The 17,009-nt window shown below is 46.1% G+C and overlaps 1 protein-coding gene across 5 annotated transcripts in view; it reads left to right on the forward strand.

Annotated features, from left to right (window-relative positions):
• The window catches only part of GLYR1 (glyoxylate reductase 1 homolog), a 34,338-nt gene that overhangs the window by 8,056 nt on the left and 9,273 nt on the right, over positions 1-17,009 (forward strand). For 3 of the 5 annotated variants that reach the window (XM_039239252.1, XM_039239253.1, XM_039239257.1), the window contains exons 4-10: positions 3,835-3,973; positions 4,509-4,751; positions 9,460-9,546; positions 10,445-10,501; positions 11,241-11,291; positions 11,384-11,457; positions 13,814-13,913. In XM_039239252.1, the coding sequence (XP_039095183.1) occupies positions 3,835-3,973; positions 4,509-4,751; positions 9,460-9,546; positions 10,445-10,501; positions 11,241-11,291; positions 11,384-11,457; positions 13,814-13,913 (751 nt within the window). The remainder of the gene's footprint in view (positions 1-3,834; positions 3,974-4,508; positions 4,752-9,459; positions 9,547-10,444; positions 10,502-11,240; positions 11,292-11,383; positions 11,458-13,813; positions 13,914-17,009) is intronic. The other 2 variants (XM_039239255.1, XM_039239256.1) reach the window with 1 other exon arrangement.

The raw sequence follows: 17,009 nt of genomic DNA on the forward strand, positions 1-17,009 counted from the left end.
TAATTCTCAGCTCCTTCCTTTCAGTGGTTTATAGTGGTTGGGGGGAGAGCATAGAAATCATTTGTTGGTACTGCTCTCCAAATCAGATGGAGAAAGAAACAGACCCCCTCTTCTGACCCCATCTTTGTTCTCACCTTGGACTGTGCTCACACTTGTACGTGTTCTCTCTCCACCCCCTACTCCCACCCAAGTCATTGTGTTGTGCAAAGTCTGAGACACATATGTGGGAGTTTTGGAGATTGTTCCTAGACCAGCATGTTTAATATGTCTACATGGTGTGATTTTAACGTAAGGGTAAAGCAGGTCAGAATTACGGAAGTTTTCGAAAATGTGAGGTGTTTAATTCATTTTCAATGGAGTATGTAATTTGAGGGTGGCTTATAGTGGAAGGTTTATATTTGCAAGTGAAAAGAAGTTATAGGGGGTGTATCAGGATACCAGGGTAAGTCTGCTGCTCCTGGCCGTGGTATAGGTACAGTTACACCTGTACCAGGCAGTATTCACCTACCTGAGCAAACCTACAAACAAGGAAGTCATGGGGGAAAACCCCTGGGCAGAGCAGCCAGTGTTCTACAGCAGTGACCTTTACTGTTAATTTGTATTTTTTTTTTTTTTTTTTTTTTAAAGATAATACAGGTTTGGGGCACCTGGTGGCTCAGTCCGTTAAGCATCTGACTCTTGGTTTCGGCCCTGGTTATGCTATCACAGTCCCTGAGTTCAAGCCCCGTGTCAGACTCTGTGCTGCTGGTGCAAAGCCTGCTTGGGATTCTCTCTCTCTGCCCCTCCCCCCGTAAATAAACTGAAGAAAAAAAAAAAAAAAGACAATACGTGTTTACAGTTCCCCCCCAAAATCAAGCTATAAACTGTGAAAGGGTTCCATTCATGTCTGTCTCTCAGCCACCCAGGTACCAGCCATGAGTGTCTCTCCAGAGGTACTGTGTGCAGAATCAAAAGGTTACAGATTCATTTTTCCGTATTTTTACATAAGCGATAGCATACTACACACACTGCTCTGCCCCTTTTTTCCCTTAGCCAGACTATCTCAAGGGACCTTCCATTTTTCTTCATAATGACCTCACTGATTGCCACTACAAACAACGTAATTAACTTCCTTGTACATAAAAAGCAAAGGCCTGTACTTTACATACCACTTGACTAAGCTTGATTTTTCTGACTTCCCAGCCTATAAGCAAATTAGGCAGAAAAGATCCTGCTCCATCTAGACATTGGGAGGATAATGGGAAAGAAATCACAAGTCACAGCTTGTATCACAGAGAGAAACCAGTCTCTTACTTCTAAGCAAACAGAGGCACCGGGGTGGCCCATTCAGTTAGGCCTCTGACTCTTGATTTTGGCTCAGGTCATCATCTCACAGTTCATGAGTTTGAGCCCCATATCAGGCTCGATGAGGATAGCACAGAACCTGCTTGGGATTTTCTCTCTCCTCTCTCTGTGCCCTTCCCCCCTGTCTCCAAAAGAAATAAACATTAAAAAAAAATAATAACTACAGACAACAGCAACAACCAAAGAGGGCCACCAAAGTCTTATAACATTCAATCAAGATGCCAGCATTCCAGCCCCTCTGAATGTGCCAAGAAGGCGTCATTTACTCAGTGATTATTTCTTGAGCACCAGTTGCATGCCAGGCCCAGCTGATGGGCCTCAGTGTATTGGAGAATGGCGCATTATTGAAGTGCCAGCTGAAAAGCAACTCTTTAAGGAGACAGGGTTTTGTAATACTTTAGAGAAAAAACTCTATTCAGATGACTAAAGTGATTTCAATTTGGCTTGCTTTCAAGAAGTAATCCTCATAGGGCTCGGGTGAGCTGGCTTTTTATTTACAGTGTTTCTGATGGAACACAGTGCTTCAACAACAGACTAAATTCTTCACTAGATTAATACTTCTTGCATTTATCTTCTTGAAGTCCTGTTTATACTCCCCGTTCGTTTAGCAAACCATTTTCACTTTTCAAACGTGGTCAGAGAGGAAATTTTCATTTTAGTATTAAAATGCCAGTCTTGAGGATGAATTGAATTTTGACCATTCCATTCTGGCAGAAATCAGTAATTCACTTAAAATGCTTCAGTGAAAAAATAGGCATGGGTTATTGGGGCTTCCTCCACAGATGTCTTTACCTCTCCATTTCTCTCAACCGGAGGCTCATGTGGGTAGAGGGAGGCAGGTATTAGGATGCCTGGAGTGTACTTCCTGTCTCAAGAGCCTCCATAAAAACCACCCCATTGGTCTCACACAGAACTTGTGTGGGTCTCAGTTTCTAACCTGAAGCTCAGAGAAGGAAGAGGCATGTCCAGAGCATAGGGGCTGTTTAAGCTTTACCACGGATACTTGTGTCATCTTAGGGTGACAGTTTAACCCACTTTTCGGGGCATGTCTAGCTCTGCATCTGCTCTGATGGTCTGTCCTTAGAAACACTGAAAGGGGGGAGAAGCAGGAGGGTCTGGTCGGTGGTTTACCTGCCAGACTAAGAGCAAAACTTTATTCAGTTTTTTCTCCCCATAAATTAGACCAATTGGCTCTATCATGTCAACTTTCAGACTTGAGTTGGTCACTGGGAGGTACCTGCCTACTTCACCTGATTGGAGGTTAATGCAGCGAGACCATGTTTGAGTCCTTGTTCATCGTTCAATCTCTGTGGCTTTCTTTGGCCATAGATATCCTGCTTAGTCCTGCTTTGCTGTCATATTTGCAAGCTGATGGCCCCACAGCTGTTGTGTTTGTACAGATCCATAGTCACAGTTGGTAACATGACACTCAAAGCATAGGTGCCTGTTGGTGTGTTGGTCATGCTATTTTTATGTGCAGATGTTAGCACTTTTACTGTTATTAGTGAATATTTTCTAGCTTTCTTTAAAGGAGAAGCCCCTAAGTCAGAATGATAGCTCAGTTTCTCCTTAACACTACCTACTTTTTCGGAAGGTTATGCTATGAAACCTGTGAGCGTTACACAGTAGAAACCTCTAAGTTACTGTTACCTCTCCAAGCCCATAAAATCATCTCCTTTGTGCTGGAAAGCCGAATGTCATTTAGGGAAACCACAGGAAGCCAGCTGGGACAGATTTGTTCAGGTTAGTGTGGCAGGCCAGATACTCCAGAAGTGACGAATGATGGCTATTTTACTTTCATGTGCTTTGTGTTGATGTTAGGAATTAAGAATTAACTATCATAAGGGTATGTTCTGCTTTTAATCACAAGCAGAATGTTGTTTCTAAAGGCCTCTTGTTATGAATGCTGCCCTCATTCCGAATCACATGCCGCACATTTTGTGTGGTTTAGTAGTCACAGACGCCATCATTTATGAACAGGTACCTGTAAGAACAAGAGATTTCAGATGCTGCATTTTGTTAGCCTTGGAAGCATCGCTGGTCCTCAGCTGATTGGCAGGTTGTCATTCTGGTTTGAGTGTCAACTGGGCGGTGCTGTTGCTGTGGTTAATAATGCTTCCTGAGGCTCTGTGAGGAGAGTGGGAGAACACCTCCAGGCTCCCTCTGCCCTGCACCAGTGGCAGGCGATGTGTGGTTCAGTGTGGAAGGCTGGTGAACAAGACTGGATGTAAATAGCCTACAGTTTTGTGTGGAGAATGTTCTGGTTTTGTTTGTGGTGTGGCGGTTGTTGTGCTTGACTTGTTTCAGGAAAACATACTTTTGTAACACCCCTTGAGTTTAAGGTGGTTGATAACATGTTTTTAAAAAATGGCAAGCCTGTTTCAAAGTCCAGTTAAACCAGACCGGTATCTGCATTCTGTTGAGATGAGGTATTTGATACTTTCTGGCATAGCATTGTGGATCATATGCTTTCTATGTGTTTTCTGCTAGTGCCTGGATCAAAGTGGAACAGCTAAAGCCATACCATGCGCATAAGGAGGAAATGATAAAGATTAACAAGGGAAAACGATTCCAGCAAGCTGTGGATGCCGTTGAAGAGTTCCTCCGGAGAGCCAAAGGAAAAGACCAGGTAAGAGACTGATTCTCACTTTATGCCAACATGAGACTGGTTGCTTTGGCATAGTAACTAACGGATTAACTTTGCCCAAACCCAAAGCTCTATTCTTATGTAATGCCAATGGAGAGAACACCACTTCGTTTCTAAGGTACCCATGTTTTGCCAATCAACTTGGAACTCCGTTCATGTGGCTGACTTTTCTGAAATATATTGCTACTCTTAGGAAAGTCACCTGGACTCAGGAGAAGAATCTCAACTTTTAAGTACAACACAGGCCATTTCTCCCTTTTATATCCTGGAGATTAGGGCATAGCTTCTAGGATATATCCACTGCCTGAGTGTAAATCCCACTTCTTAGCTTTGGGACTATAGGCAAGTGATAGGATTTGTTTATCTGCCACTCCAGATATCAATGGGAGCAATAGCAGAATCTATTTCATAGAGTAGTTGTGTGGATAATGCATGTAAAGCGCTTCTCATAGGGTGCGGCTTGTGTAAATGGCAGTGGCTGCTGTGGTGGCTATCATTATTATTATTAAACTTTCAGACATCGTCCCACAATTCTGCTGATGACAAGAATCGGCGTAATTCCAGTGAGGAGAGAAGTAGGCCAAACTCGGGTGATGAGAAGCGGAAGCTTAGCCTGTCTGAAGGGAAGGTGAAGAAGAACATGGGAGAAGGAAAGAAGAGGGTGTCTTCAGGCTCTTCAGAGAGAGGCTCCAAGTCCCCTCTTAAAAGAGCCCAAGAGCAGAGTCCCCGGAAACGGGGTCGGCCCCCAAAGGATGAGAAGGTTTGTTTTATTTCTGCAGCTTCTGGGATTAGTGACTTTTTTCTGCTGTGGCAGAGTTGAGCTCTACAGTGTGCCTCAGTTCACTGAGTGGACACAGAGACCTGTGCTCAGCGCTGCCCTAAAGAATCCTGCAGACCAGGGAAGGGACACAGCCTAGATACACAGGCATGAAATAGGAGCAAAAGATGTTGCATTCAACTAGATGGTCAAGGCAGAAGAACAGTCCACCTCAGCCAGCCTCCAAGTGCTGGCACTGGAAGGGGCTTTGGAAGAAAGAGGGGAAGGCATTCCAGAGACAAAGGGCATAGCCCACGTGGGGCTTGATGTTGGTGTGGATATTCTCATTACAGCTAGAGGACAGGGAAGAGAGCGGAGAGATCAAAGTAGGCTGTCCCTGGATTGTGGACGGCCTTGAGGTCGACTAAAGCAGTATTTACTGTCACTGAATCGGTTGGGGGGGTCATGAACGGGCCTGAGCTGGGTGTCAGGACAGCAGTGCGCTCCAGGCTGTGTGTTAGTGGTGGAGGCTAGAAAAGAAAGCCTAAAGCCAGTCAGAAAGTTAAACCCAGGTGTGCATTTATCAGGAGCTGTCCTGATAGCAAATACTGAAAGGAACTGCCTGAGAGGCACTTAACAGGAAGGGGTCATAAGATTTAGCAGCTGGATACGTAGGGTTGAGTGAGGAAACAGAATGGGAGAAAATTTCAGGTGTTTGCCTGGAAAACGGTGATGCCCTTCTCAAGAGCAAGAGCCGGGAGTAGGGCCGGCTCACAGAGCAAGACAACTGGTTCTGTTCTGAGTGGGATGGGTTCCGGGGTATCCGGAGGAGCCCTGGGGTAACGTCAGGATGGGACGTAGATGTGGAAGGCGAATGTGTGGGTGTGTATCAGTGAAGCCTGGCGGGATCTGTCTTCAGGGAAAGTAAGGAGGGAAGGGCAGAAGTCTGCTTTGCAGGGAGATTGCCCATAGGTCAGAGTTGGGAGAGGTCAGAGGAGCCATCATGGTGAAATAAAGTGGAAATAATGTACCTTTCACCTTCCTGAAAAGATTTGGGTCAAGTCTCAAAAGCCAAGGTAAGAGAATTTGATATGGAGTAGGTAGTCTGTCAAAACACAGGGGAGGATTGTTAGGCACATTCAAGGGGACAGAAGCCAGATGTCTGGCAGAAACAGTTAGGTGATAAGGCCATGAGGAAACACTAGACATCATCAGATCAAGGTGTGCAAATCCAGACACCGCTGAGACCACACAGCTAATGGAAAGAAGCAAGGGGAGCCGTGAGGGTCCCGGACCTGCCTCTGTGCTGAGAGCATTAGATGTGGCAGCTGGTGCTCTGCGGAGGTCATGCTTCTTCCGTGGGGTTCCAGCCAGCTTTTGCGAGACTGTCTGGTTTTTCTCGAGAGAAGCTGAAAATATAGATTTTTATGTGAAATGTTCCAGTTTTATGTGTTAAAAACTAACTCAAAATTTTAAAACGCTTTTAGTTCAAAGGAACATCTCAGAGCCAGACTTGGTGACCTCCACATCAGAGAGGGTCCTTCTTGCTGTCAAGTAACCTGAGGTTGAGAGTAGAGAGAGGGACTGGCGGTTGGGCTGGCCCTGGCTGACCGTGAGGACAGGGAACCGCCAGCCAAAGGTTGAGAAGGTTTAGAAAGCTAGCTGTGGTTCATGAAGAACTCTTCAGGGGTGGTGATCTAACTTGATCCAATTAGATTGATTTTCTGGGGATCCAGAGGACTCTGAGGATTCAGAGGATTTAGATTTTATACTATCCAAATTCCTATTTTTGCTTTCTAAAGCTACGAATTTTGCCAACTCCTGTGCTAGCCCCAGACAGAAACAACTTCTCTTTGGATCAAGGGACGTGTACAGGAGAGATTAGGAGGAGGTCTGAGTCTGAGCCTTGAGTCAAAGCTGTGACTCTGTAACTGGCTGCTGCTGTGTGACCTTGGCCAGCTTCCTTTGCCTTGGTTTCCTGGTCTGATCATGATACCTGCCACCCCACTTTGTTGTGAGAAGTAAATGAGCAAAAAGAGCGGAGTACCTAGAGCAGTGTGTGCAGTGCCCTACACATTTGGTCACTGGCTTTACATTCATCAGTGTTTGGCAGTGGCCCATTGTGCAGTGAGAGCACAGTGGTTTTAGTGGAACCAGAGGCCACCATGGACTTACTGCAGGGACTCTTCTCACAGGCTCCCAGGGAAAAGCAGTTTGCCCTTGAGTCTGAATTATTAATCAGGGGTAGTGACATTGCTGCTGCTGTTCTCACCACCAGGTCTCCAGCCAAGGGCTCTACATGCCAGTTACCTTTAGCAGAGTCCTTCCTACACCCTCCTTGCTTGGCTCGGCCTCTAGTGGAGGATTTGTCAGCTGGAGAGGAAGGAGCCTGGCTAGTGGTGCAGGGCATACACAGCTGTTTTAGTTCAGACTGCTGGTCTTAATCAAGCACCTTCAGGGATATAGTGAACGTGGGCTTGGAATTTTGGTCCATCTTCTGATCTAATAGGTCTTGTAGTTTAAGAAGAGTGTGTGTTGCTATAGCAGTTGTCCTTTGGCTGTCAGACTTCTTTCTGAAACAGCAGTAGCCTAGGCTGATAAGTGGGCAAAGCCCTGGATGATGGCTCTTCTGAGCCATAATCCCCTGCCCCATGAGGATTAGTGAAACGACTGACCTTGACAGTGGAGGTGTCAGTTACGGGCACACAGGGGAAGGCTGGGTTCATGCTTAGACTCTGGTTTGAGAGGTGTGCTCTCTCTTCTCTCAGAGGCTCTTCTGAGTCCTGAGTGGAGAAGCAGAACTGCAGCTCTAGGCACATACGAGCCTGACAGAGCAGAGCCATCAGTCCTGTGGCTCTCCTGAAATCCCTAAGTAGTGCAGAGAGTGATGATTTGGGAGCCGGAGCTTCTGGTTGGTGCCAGATGGAGAGTCAGTGCACTCCACCTCCCCCTCCCCCTCCCCTGGTACCTGAGTCAGGTCACTGGAGCCGTGCTGCCCCTAGGGGAACAGGGGACAGACACACAGTGTGTCCATCACGGCAGGACATTCTTTGGGACAGTACTGCACTAGGCCTCTTTCTTCCCCCAGAGCATTTTATTCAGCAAATATTGGTTGAGCAGCTCCACCACAGGCCAAATGTTTAGAGATAGAGCAGCATGATAGTGAGACAAGGCCCGTCTCATGTTCACTTCTTGCATAAAGTAGTGAACATCTCTCTGCTGGGCATGGCTCCCAGCATGGGATACAAAGTAAACAAAATTGGAAAAGGTCTTGCTATCTTAGATTTTACTCATAATCGTGTCAGCATCACATTCTAATGGGAGAAGACAGAGAGGTCAGGGAAAGCATCCCGATAAGGTGACACTTCAGCAGAGATCTAAAGTGAGCATGTGAGCCGAGCATATAACTGTTGGAAGGGCATTCCCATTAGTGCAAAGACACTGGGGCAAGCATATGCTTCGTGTGTTTTGAGAACAGGTGGAGGGCCAAGGAGGTGCCAGTGAGTTGGAGTGGTGACGGGGTAGAAAATAATAGGACCCAAGGTCAAGAATTAGCGTGGAGTGAGGGTTGTAGAACTTGTAGAGCCCCTTATGCCACAGTAATAAAGCCTTTAGCCTGACTGTGGAAGACTGGAAGTCAGTTTTAGGCAGAGAAGTGACATGCTTCACTCTGGCCGCTGTGTACAGTCCACACTGCAGGGTTCCAGAGCAGAAGCAGGGAGATCCATTTTACTACCATCCAAGTGACAGGTGATGGCGGCCTGAGCATGGGTGTAAGCAGTGGGGCGGTAAGGAGGGGTTACAGATCCCCAGTCGTAAAGCCATCGTTGCCAAGAGATAAGAGGAAAGAGGAGGGCAGGATCAAGAAAGACCACAGAGATCTCAGCCTGGTAGAATGGAGCTGCTTTTCCAAGATTGTGAAGGCAGTAGAAAGAGCTGTTTGGGCAGGAGATCCAGAGTTCAGTGGGCCATGTCAAGATAGGCAGTAGCGATCCAAGTGGAAATGTCAGGGGGCCGCTTGGCTGGAAGATCACACGTGTGGAAAGTGAGGAGTGAGGTGAACTGAGTGGTGGAGGGGATGAGAGCACAGCAGGTGTGAAGCTGAAGCAGCACCTCTGCCCAGGACGGGTGTGGGCCAGGCTATTGGTTGAGGGGGCGCAGCCTGTTCCACTGGGTCCTGCCCTTGCATCAGCCTGGGGAGAGCGTGGGACTCTAGGCTCCCAGTTGCCCTGGGTTTGAAGTCACTTAGTAGCTGAGACATTGGGCACATTTCCTCATCGACACCATGTGGCTCTCTCAATCTTTTTGAGCTGCAGTGGATTCCCTCCAAAGCTGGTACTGTTTTCTGAATGTTCGTTATTGGCCATAAGGAAATCTTCCCTGTGACTTGCTGATAACACTGCACACCATAATTGAGCTTTCCAGTGACATCTGTCCTTGTGAAACTTGGGCACAAGAAGACATTTTGTTACCTCACCAGAGAAGAAAGGTTCACTCTCTGTCGTTGAGAACTTGCCTGGTTTCCCCTAATGGACAGTGAGAACCACGCCTGGGGACTGATGCTGAGACCAAGGAGCTGGCTAGAGGTTTAGTTTAAGGTGGCCTGTGACTACAGGAAGCAGAGCAGTGAGGAAGTGTCCCCCGATGTGGGGCAGGAAGACATCTACTGAGGTGGCTGCAACATCTTGACCATCTGCCTTTCCCTCTGTAGGATCTCACCATCCCTGAGTCTAGTACCGTGAAGGGGGTGATGGCTGGACCGATGGCCGCGTTTAAATGGCAGCCAACTGTGAGCGAGGTAACAAGCCCCCCACAGGCCAGGACAAGCCTGGCCTCCAAACTAGTTTCCTGGCCTGTGTGAGGCACTTGTCCTTTCCCCCCTTTTTAAATTGCAAGACAGTTCTGAGGTGTGTGATGGGAAAAGTGCAAGTCTCCACTCTCAGGGGTGCTCATTGTCAAGTTTGATGCAACTTCTTCGAGACCCTTGGTTCACTCCCCCAACTCAGCCATCATGTATAGAATTATAGACCCACATGAGGTTTTTATTGTTGGGAATAGGGTTGGTTTTCACAATCCTGAGATTGGCCCGCATGTTTTTTTCACTTGATGCATTATAGACAACCTTTCACTGCAACTTTGCTCTTCAGTAGCTGCACATTATTTCATCCTTGAAGTGGATGCCCTAGTCTCCTGTTGAGCCTAATTATGAAAAACCCTTGAAAGGCCTACACTCATTGCCTCTGTGTTTCTGTTTATACTGATCTTCCGTGAGACGAGACACTCAAGGGTCTGGCACCAGACATAAGTAGGCTGAAACCCTAAAATTGGAAGAGTCCTGAGAATTGATTTGGCCCCGTCTGCTGAGTTATCCAAAGGGACTGGTAAATGCTGCATTTTAAAAATAGCAGTGTGCCTCTTAAATATTTTCCTGCAGTGTTACTGGAATAATTTGCGTACCAACCTGACAGAATTGTCTCTCCTTTTTCACTTGTAGCCAGTTTCCCTCTAGCTGGAACAGGGGTCCTTTGTAAAAGGCTTTGACCAACAGTGGAAAAGTGCTTCTAGGCTGTTGTATAGTGGAGACCAGCTCCCCATGGGTTTTCAGCCAGAGGAGAGTCCAGTTACCAGGCAGTTACCATGCAAGGTGATCTCCAGTGCAAAATAACTTGTTTTATTTCATCGTTTTCTGGTTTTAGCCTGTGAAAGATGCAGACCCTCATTTCCATCATTTCCTGCTCAGCCAAACTGAGAAGGTGAGTTGACCTTTGACATTCTTGATCCTTGGGCAAGGGCTGGCCTGAGGGGAAACTATGGCTCCACAGAATCTCACCCTACTAATCTGAAAAGTTAGGCTCTGCCTGTACCACTAATGCCCAAAGCAACTAGTTAAAAAGTCACATAGAGGCCCACTCATGAATCAGATGTTATTAAGATTAAAAGTAAATAAAAAAAAAAAGCACTTAAGACTCAGCAGCTGTGTGGCGAGACATTTGTGGGCCTTCAGAGTCTAGGGCAGAAGCCAGACCTCGGGAGCTATCAGCACCCTTGAGGTAGCCCACGCTGTTTGGTGGGCACATTCTCAAGCCTAACTGGGTAGACCATCTCTCTGGATCACCGGGTTGTGGAGGGAAAGCTTCCCAAAGTCTCTGCAAGGCCATGAGGTAGGCTGAGCCTTGATGGAACCTGATAGGTAGTGGCTTTGGAGTTGGACACATCTGGGTTCCAAGCCAGGTACACTGACTAGATATGTAATTCTGGGCACATGACTTAACCCATCTGATCCTTAGTGTCATCAGCAACAAAAGCACCTGGCAGAGTTGTGTGGATAAGTGAGTGATTAGAAACGTGTTCACTTTCTAATGTGTTATTGGAAAACAGCAAATAAGTTTTCAGTGTTCATGCCAAATTTTAGGCCAAACTTCTTAAGGAATTTATAGCAAAGACCAGTGAACCATTCAATTCAATGAATGGTCTTTTTTCCTCCTTTATTAGCCAGCTGTCTGTTACCAAGCAATCACAAAGAAGTTGAAAATATGTGAAGAGGTACGTACGTTCCATATCTCCCTGTTTTTTTCTTGCATTGGGGTCTTTGCCATGGGCAGAATGACCTGATGATTTGTGCTTTCTTTCCCTAGGAAACTGGGTCCACCTCCATCCAGGCAGCAGACAGCACAGCCGTGAATGGCAGCATCACACCCACAGACAAAAAGTAAGACCTTTGATGAAAAGGCTTCTCATAACTCTAGGTCTCTTAGGGAGCTGGCGGTGACTCTTTAAGAGTTGTATCCCAGCCATTGCTGGGACTGAGTGGAAAGAGGGGGGAAGGTTGTAGTTTTTAATGACAATTTTTTGCCCGAGACTAATTTTACCTGCGGTAGACCCAGGTCCTATAAATAAACAATGGGGTTGGCTTCATAGCTCACTGGTGAGTCTTCGAGCAGGAGGAACACTCAGTTGGGTGGTTCTCAGACTTTGCCGTGCCTCAGAATTACCTGGAAGCCTGCCTGTAAAGCACCAATTGCTAGGGCCCCCTGCCATGAGGTCTCTCAGTCAGTAGGTCTGGAGTAGAGCCTAAGAATTTGTGTCTTGGACACGTTCCAGTCAAGAGACCACACTTCGAGAACCACTAGCTCAGTAGAACAGTGATGAAAACCCAGAAATTGGCTGTGGTGGAGGCAGGTGGGGGCTGAGAGGTGAAGGTGTTTTGAGTAAAGCCCATCGTCCTGCCTTCCCCAGCTCTTTCTGCCTTTGCCACCTGGTTCTTTCCATGCTCCTGTCAGCAGCTCTCTGCCCTGCCTGGGCAGGTGGGAGAGCCTTGACCGTGGTCCCCAGAGCTTAGCTTGTGCCCACACACACCCTTGCCCTTATACCGACAGTGTTTGCGATCGTGGTGATGAAAGCGCTAAGACGGAGCACTCCCTTAAGCAAGATAGCCAGGTCTGAATTTGCCATCTGTATCTCCCATGCAGTTCTTTCTCAGATAAAAACAGTACGTCTTTTACTTTATTCATAAGTTTTCATGCTGATGAAATGCCTGATCCTACTTTTTATTTTGGGTGAACGTCCCTGGGTAGAGTGGAGAAGATAGAGACATGTTATGTGCTAATGAAAGGGGAGGTGGTTATCACCCACTGATTTCAGGGGGATTGTGTTGATTTTTTATTTTTCATGAAAAGACAAGGATGGGGTTGAGGACAGAGTCCAGTGCTTTCACCTAAGAACCTTTGTTGCCCCGTTAGCCAGACCCTTTTTTGACACGAATGTGAAGCTGACTATATGGTCTGCTGGGTGTCCTGAAACGCCAAGAAAAGGAAGGAGAATTCGTCTGCCATGGAATCCTAGGGGAAGGTGGCACTGCTCAGACAGCTGTGAATGACAGTAGATCTCCTGGTTTTGAGCTTTGACTGGAAACTTAGTGGGCAAAGATGCCATTTGGTGAGGAAGGTGGTGGATTCTGTTTTCATTGTTGGATTCAGGCTGGGGTCGAGAAGATGTGAGACTCTATTCCAGCAGGGATGAGGAGACCCTTTCAGGGCAAGAAAGAGCCAGCTTGCAGAGGTGGCTATGGATGTGACCCCAGGAGACTGAGAATACTAAAAGAGTAACTCGGGTCAGGTGAGGTGGAGAAGCTGCCGAGAGAAACCGAAGCCGAAAACTAGAACACCAAGGAATAAGAAATGAAGAAAGAAGCAGTGGTTAGCCACATCACCTACAAGGAGTAAACTGCAAGATCCGAAAAGAGAGCTTTGGGCAAGATAAAATCACCTGTAACAACACATAGAAATAGCAGTAGTAGCCAACAGCCCCCAGGTTCATAGGGTTGCAGGAAGGAGCAGGCTACAGGAAGTGAACGTGAACAGGACATGCTGTCCATCTGAACTTTAGTCCCCAAAGATGAGAATGGGCCTGCAGTCAGAAGGGTGTGGTGGAGAACTGTGGACAGGCCAGTGGAAAGCAGTGATGGGGTCAGGAGAAGGCAGGCATAGGAAGAATTTGTGCTCTGAAAAAGACTGGCTCCAAAGGAAGCTTTGAAGAGGGTCAAGGCCCGTGTCTGCTGGTAGCAGGAAGAACACAAGTGTAGTGTCAGATGTGGAGCTGGTCAGGGAGATGAAGACTGCGATCCTGATTCCTACCATTGAAGAAGTTGGCAGGTCCTGAACACGTTGCTCCAGTCACTTGTCATGGATTCTCATGTGCTTTAAAGTGGCATCTGAAAGCCACTTTAAAGCATTCAGAGTGGCGGATCAGGAAACTGTTGGAAGAGCCAAAGACAGAAGCCTGCTTTCTCACTAAAATGGAATTATAACAGACCCTCTATCAAAGCAGTAAGGAAATAATTTGGAAGACTTGCCCTAAACCATAGGAGGCACATTTCTTTCTGTGGCAGGCACAGGTTTAGAAAAGCCCTTTTCAGGTGAGGGACACGTGTAAACAATAACATAAGAAAAGGCACGATGTACACACACTGCTGTGGGCCCTGATGTGGTGCTGCGAGCCGCTGAGTGCTGTTTCTGGTGGACACGGTCCCACTCCACCCTGAACCGATCAGTGTCTCTCTTTTTCAGGATAGGATTTTTGGGCCTTGGGCTCATGGGAAGTGGCATCGTCTCCAACTTGCTAAAAATGGGTCACACAGTGACCGTCTGGAACCGGACTGCAGAGAAAGTAAGCATTCCTGGTGGTGCTGGTCAGGCGGGGCGGGACAGACCCTTGACCCACGGAGTTGGAGTAACTAATAACTAAGGATAGGAATCCTGTTGCCTCCACTCAGCATTGGCATGTGTACAGTAGGAGAAGCCAAGCTCTATAGTTCAGGCAAGTAAAGATGCAGGTAAACAAGCTTAGGATGTTATTTATAAAAGGATATAAGCTTAGGATGCTGTTTATAAAAGGTAAACACTTAAAAACATCTATGGGTATAAAAAGAAATGAAAATTCTCCATTCCCTGCCATTACCTGAGGTAGCTCACATCGGGTGTTTGTACCTTTTTTTCATACACGAGCAAATACATGTAAGTATATTAATAATTCATTGATACAGAGTGTATGGAGATAGATTTGTTTCTTCCTTTTTCATGGCTACACCGTGTTCTGTCTTTGGGATTGTATCAGCAGCACCTTGCAGTAGAGCATTTGTGGTGGTGGAGATGTCCAGGAGCTGCACTGTGCATTGTGGCACCCACTAGTCACATGTGGCTCTTCAATACTTGTATCATGGCTAGTACAACTTAAGAATTGAAACTTTAATTTTGTATCACTTAAATGTAAATAGTCTCCCATGGCTAATGACAACCAAAGTGGGCAGGACAGGTTTAGAAGTTCTTTTTTTTTTACTTTTTTTAAATGTTTTTTTATTTATTTCTCAGAGAGAGAGAGAGAGACAGCGTGAGCAGGGGGGAGGGTCAGTGAGAGAGGGAGACACAGAATCTGAAACAGGCTCCAGGCTCTGAGCTGTCAGCACAGAGCCCGACGTGGGGCTCGAACACGCAAACCGTGAGATCATGCCCTGAGCCGAAGTCGGACGCTTAACTGACTGAGCCACCCAGTTGCCCCTAGAAGTTCTTAACCTAAGGCTGTGGTCCACCACTTCAAGGGTCTCTGCATGCTCTGAAATGGAATTCCAAGTCTGAATGTGCACCTTTTGTAATGGAGAGAGGCCATGGCTTCTGCCATCAAGTTCTTATCCAAGAAAAAGTGAAGAACAGTAGTTTGAGTGCCAAGAAACTAAAGCTCTGTACTCACCAGGATCACAGGAACAGAGACTGAGGAAGGACCAGCCTGTTGGGAGCCAGTGTGGCTGGGTGAGCACCCCATGTGCAGCGAGGTGCAGCTGAGAGGAGGGTGGTTGCTGAAGGAGGTGACAGGCCTAATGGATTTGAATTAACAGAAATGTTCTTGGCACAGTTAAAAAAAAAAAAAAAATCACTCCAAAGTAACAAACACCTTTTCAGGGATAAAAGGGACTGGTTGGAGAGTGAAAGGGGCTGTGGGGGAAAGAGCACCGAAGGCCTTGCTGAAGGACTTGGGCTTCAGCTGCTGGGCATTGGGTAGGGGCTGTCCTGACCCTGTCCTGACCTAAGTTGGGAGTGTGATCAGGTCCCATCGTCAGTATTTGTTGTGACTCAAGGCAAGGGTAACTGGGAAATGTAGATGTACACAGTTGGAGAAATTGGGAGAGTCAGAGGATTTCCCTTATAAGTACATTCCCTTTTGGTGGAAGTGCCTCTCATCATCCTGTATCTTGCTTGGAAAGCCTTAATGTTATATAAACATGGCCATTCTTTCCAGATTAATTTATGGGAAAGCAGTAGAGCAAAAACAGTTAGGAACCTGGGTTTGGAATCAAACAGACCTAAATCCAAGTTACACCCATCCTGCTCACCCTTTTTAGCAAGATTGTTTATCTCCTAAGGGTTGGCGGTCTCATCTATACAAAAGATTAAATGAGATAATGTAAAGTACTCAGCACCATGCTTGGCACAGGTTAAGTAGTAAATGGCATCTTTAAAGATTCGTCTAAGTCTTTGGGGTTCCTGGGTGGATCAGCCAAGTCTGTCTCTCTTGGCTCAGATCATGATCTCATGGTTCCTGGATTCGAGCCCCACATTGGGCTCTGCAATGATAGCGCAGAGCCTGCTTGGGATTCACTCTCTCCCTGCCCCTCCCCAGCTCACATGTGTGCGCGCGCTCTCTCTCAGAATAAATATTTTTTGAAGCCATCTAATTTTTGACAATCCCTGTAGAATTTTTTTAAAGGATGTTGGTAAAAAAAAAAAAATTACTCTCTGGTTTTTCTGGAATAGCAAATGGAAAATGTATTATGACATTTTCAGAAAAGAGTAATGAGATCTCTCCCAAGCAGAGTTTAAAACATAAAGCTATATACTAAAAGGTTGAGGTACGTGTGTACCATGATAAAGATGCACACCCATTAGGCAGACCTGGACAGCTGGGGCTTCAAGAATAGTCAAAATATGTCAAACAAAAAGTTACTGGGTTTGGCTGATTAAGTCATCAAGTAGGACAGAGTTTTTATGTGTTTATGGATGATTGTTTGTTGTTTTTAAATGATGTCCTCAGTGCTGGTGATTTGACACCTTGCTGGTGATCATTATAAATTAACATGGCTCCACTGGAAAGCCATATGCCTACATTTATTAACAACTTGAACACCATATGGAATCTGTTCTACTTTTGGAGACTTACATTCAGAACAAAAAGGAAAAGTATTGTACATAAAGATATTTGTTGGAGTCACATTTTTTTAAGTTCATTTATTTATTTTGAAGGAGAGTACGAGCGGGCGAGGGAGAGAAAGAGAATCCAGGCAGGCTCCACGCTGCACAGAGCCCAGTGTGGGGCTCAGTCTCATGATGGTGAAACCATGACCTGAGCTGAAATCAGGAATTAGATGCTTGACCAGCTGAGCCACACAGGCGCCCCTGGAGTCATTTATAATTAAAAGTAGGCTTGATATTGAACTACAGGAGAGCCCATTAGATAAAATCAGGTGTATCTCAATGGAATATTCTGCAGCCATCCATTATAAATGATAATTATGGAAGACTGTCCTATAGGTAAATGTAAATCACGCATAGTATTAAAAGTTGGATACAAAATAGGTTCACATTATTCTAATTACTCCTTTAAATGCTTTGGGAAAAGGAAATATGCTGAAATATTCATGGTGTTTTGTTATGAGATGGGTAATTGTAATTCTCAAGGAAGAAAAGTTAAGGCTTTTACATACAGAGAAGCATG

The sequence above is a fragment of the Hyaena hyaena genome, unplaced genomic scaffold (assembly GCF_003009895.1).
Source record: "Hyaena hyaena isolate Hyena2069 unplaced genomic scaffold, ASM300989v1 scaffold_155, whole genome shotgun sequence".
NCBI lineage: Eukaryota > Metazoa > Chordata > Mammalia > Carnivora > Hyaenidae > Hyaena > Hyaena hyaena.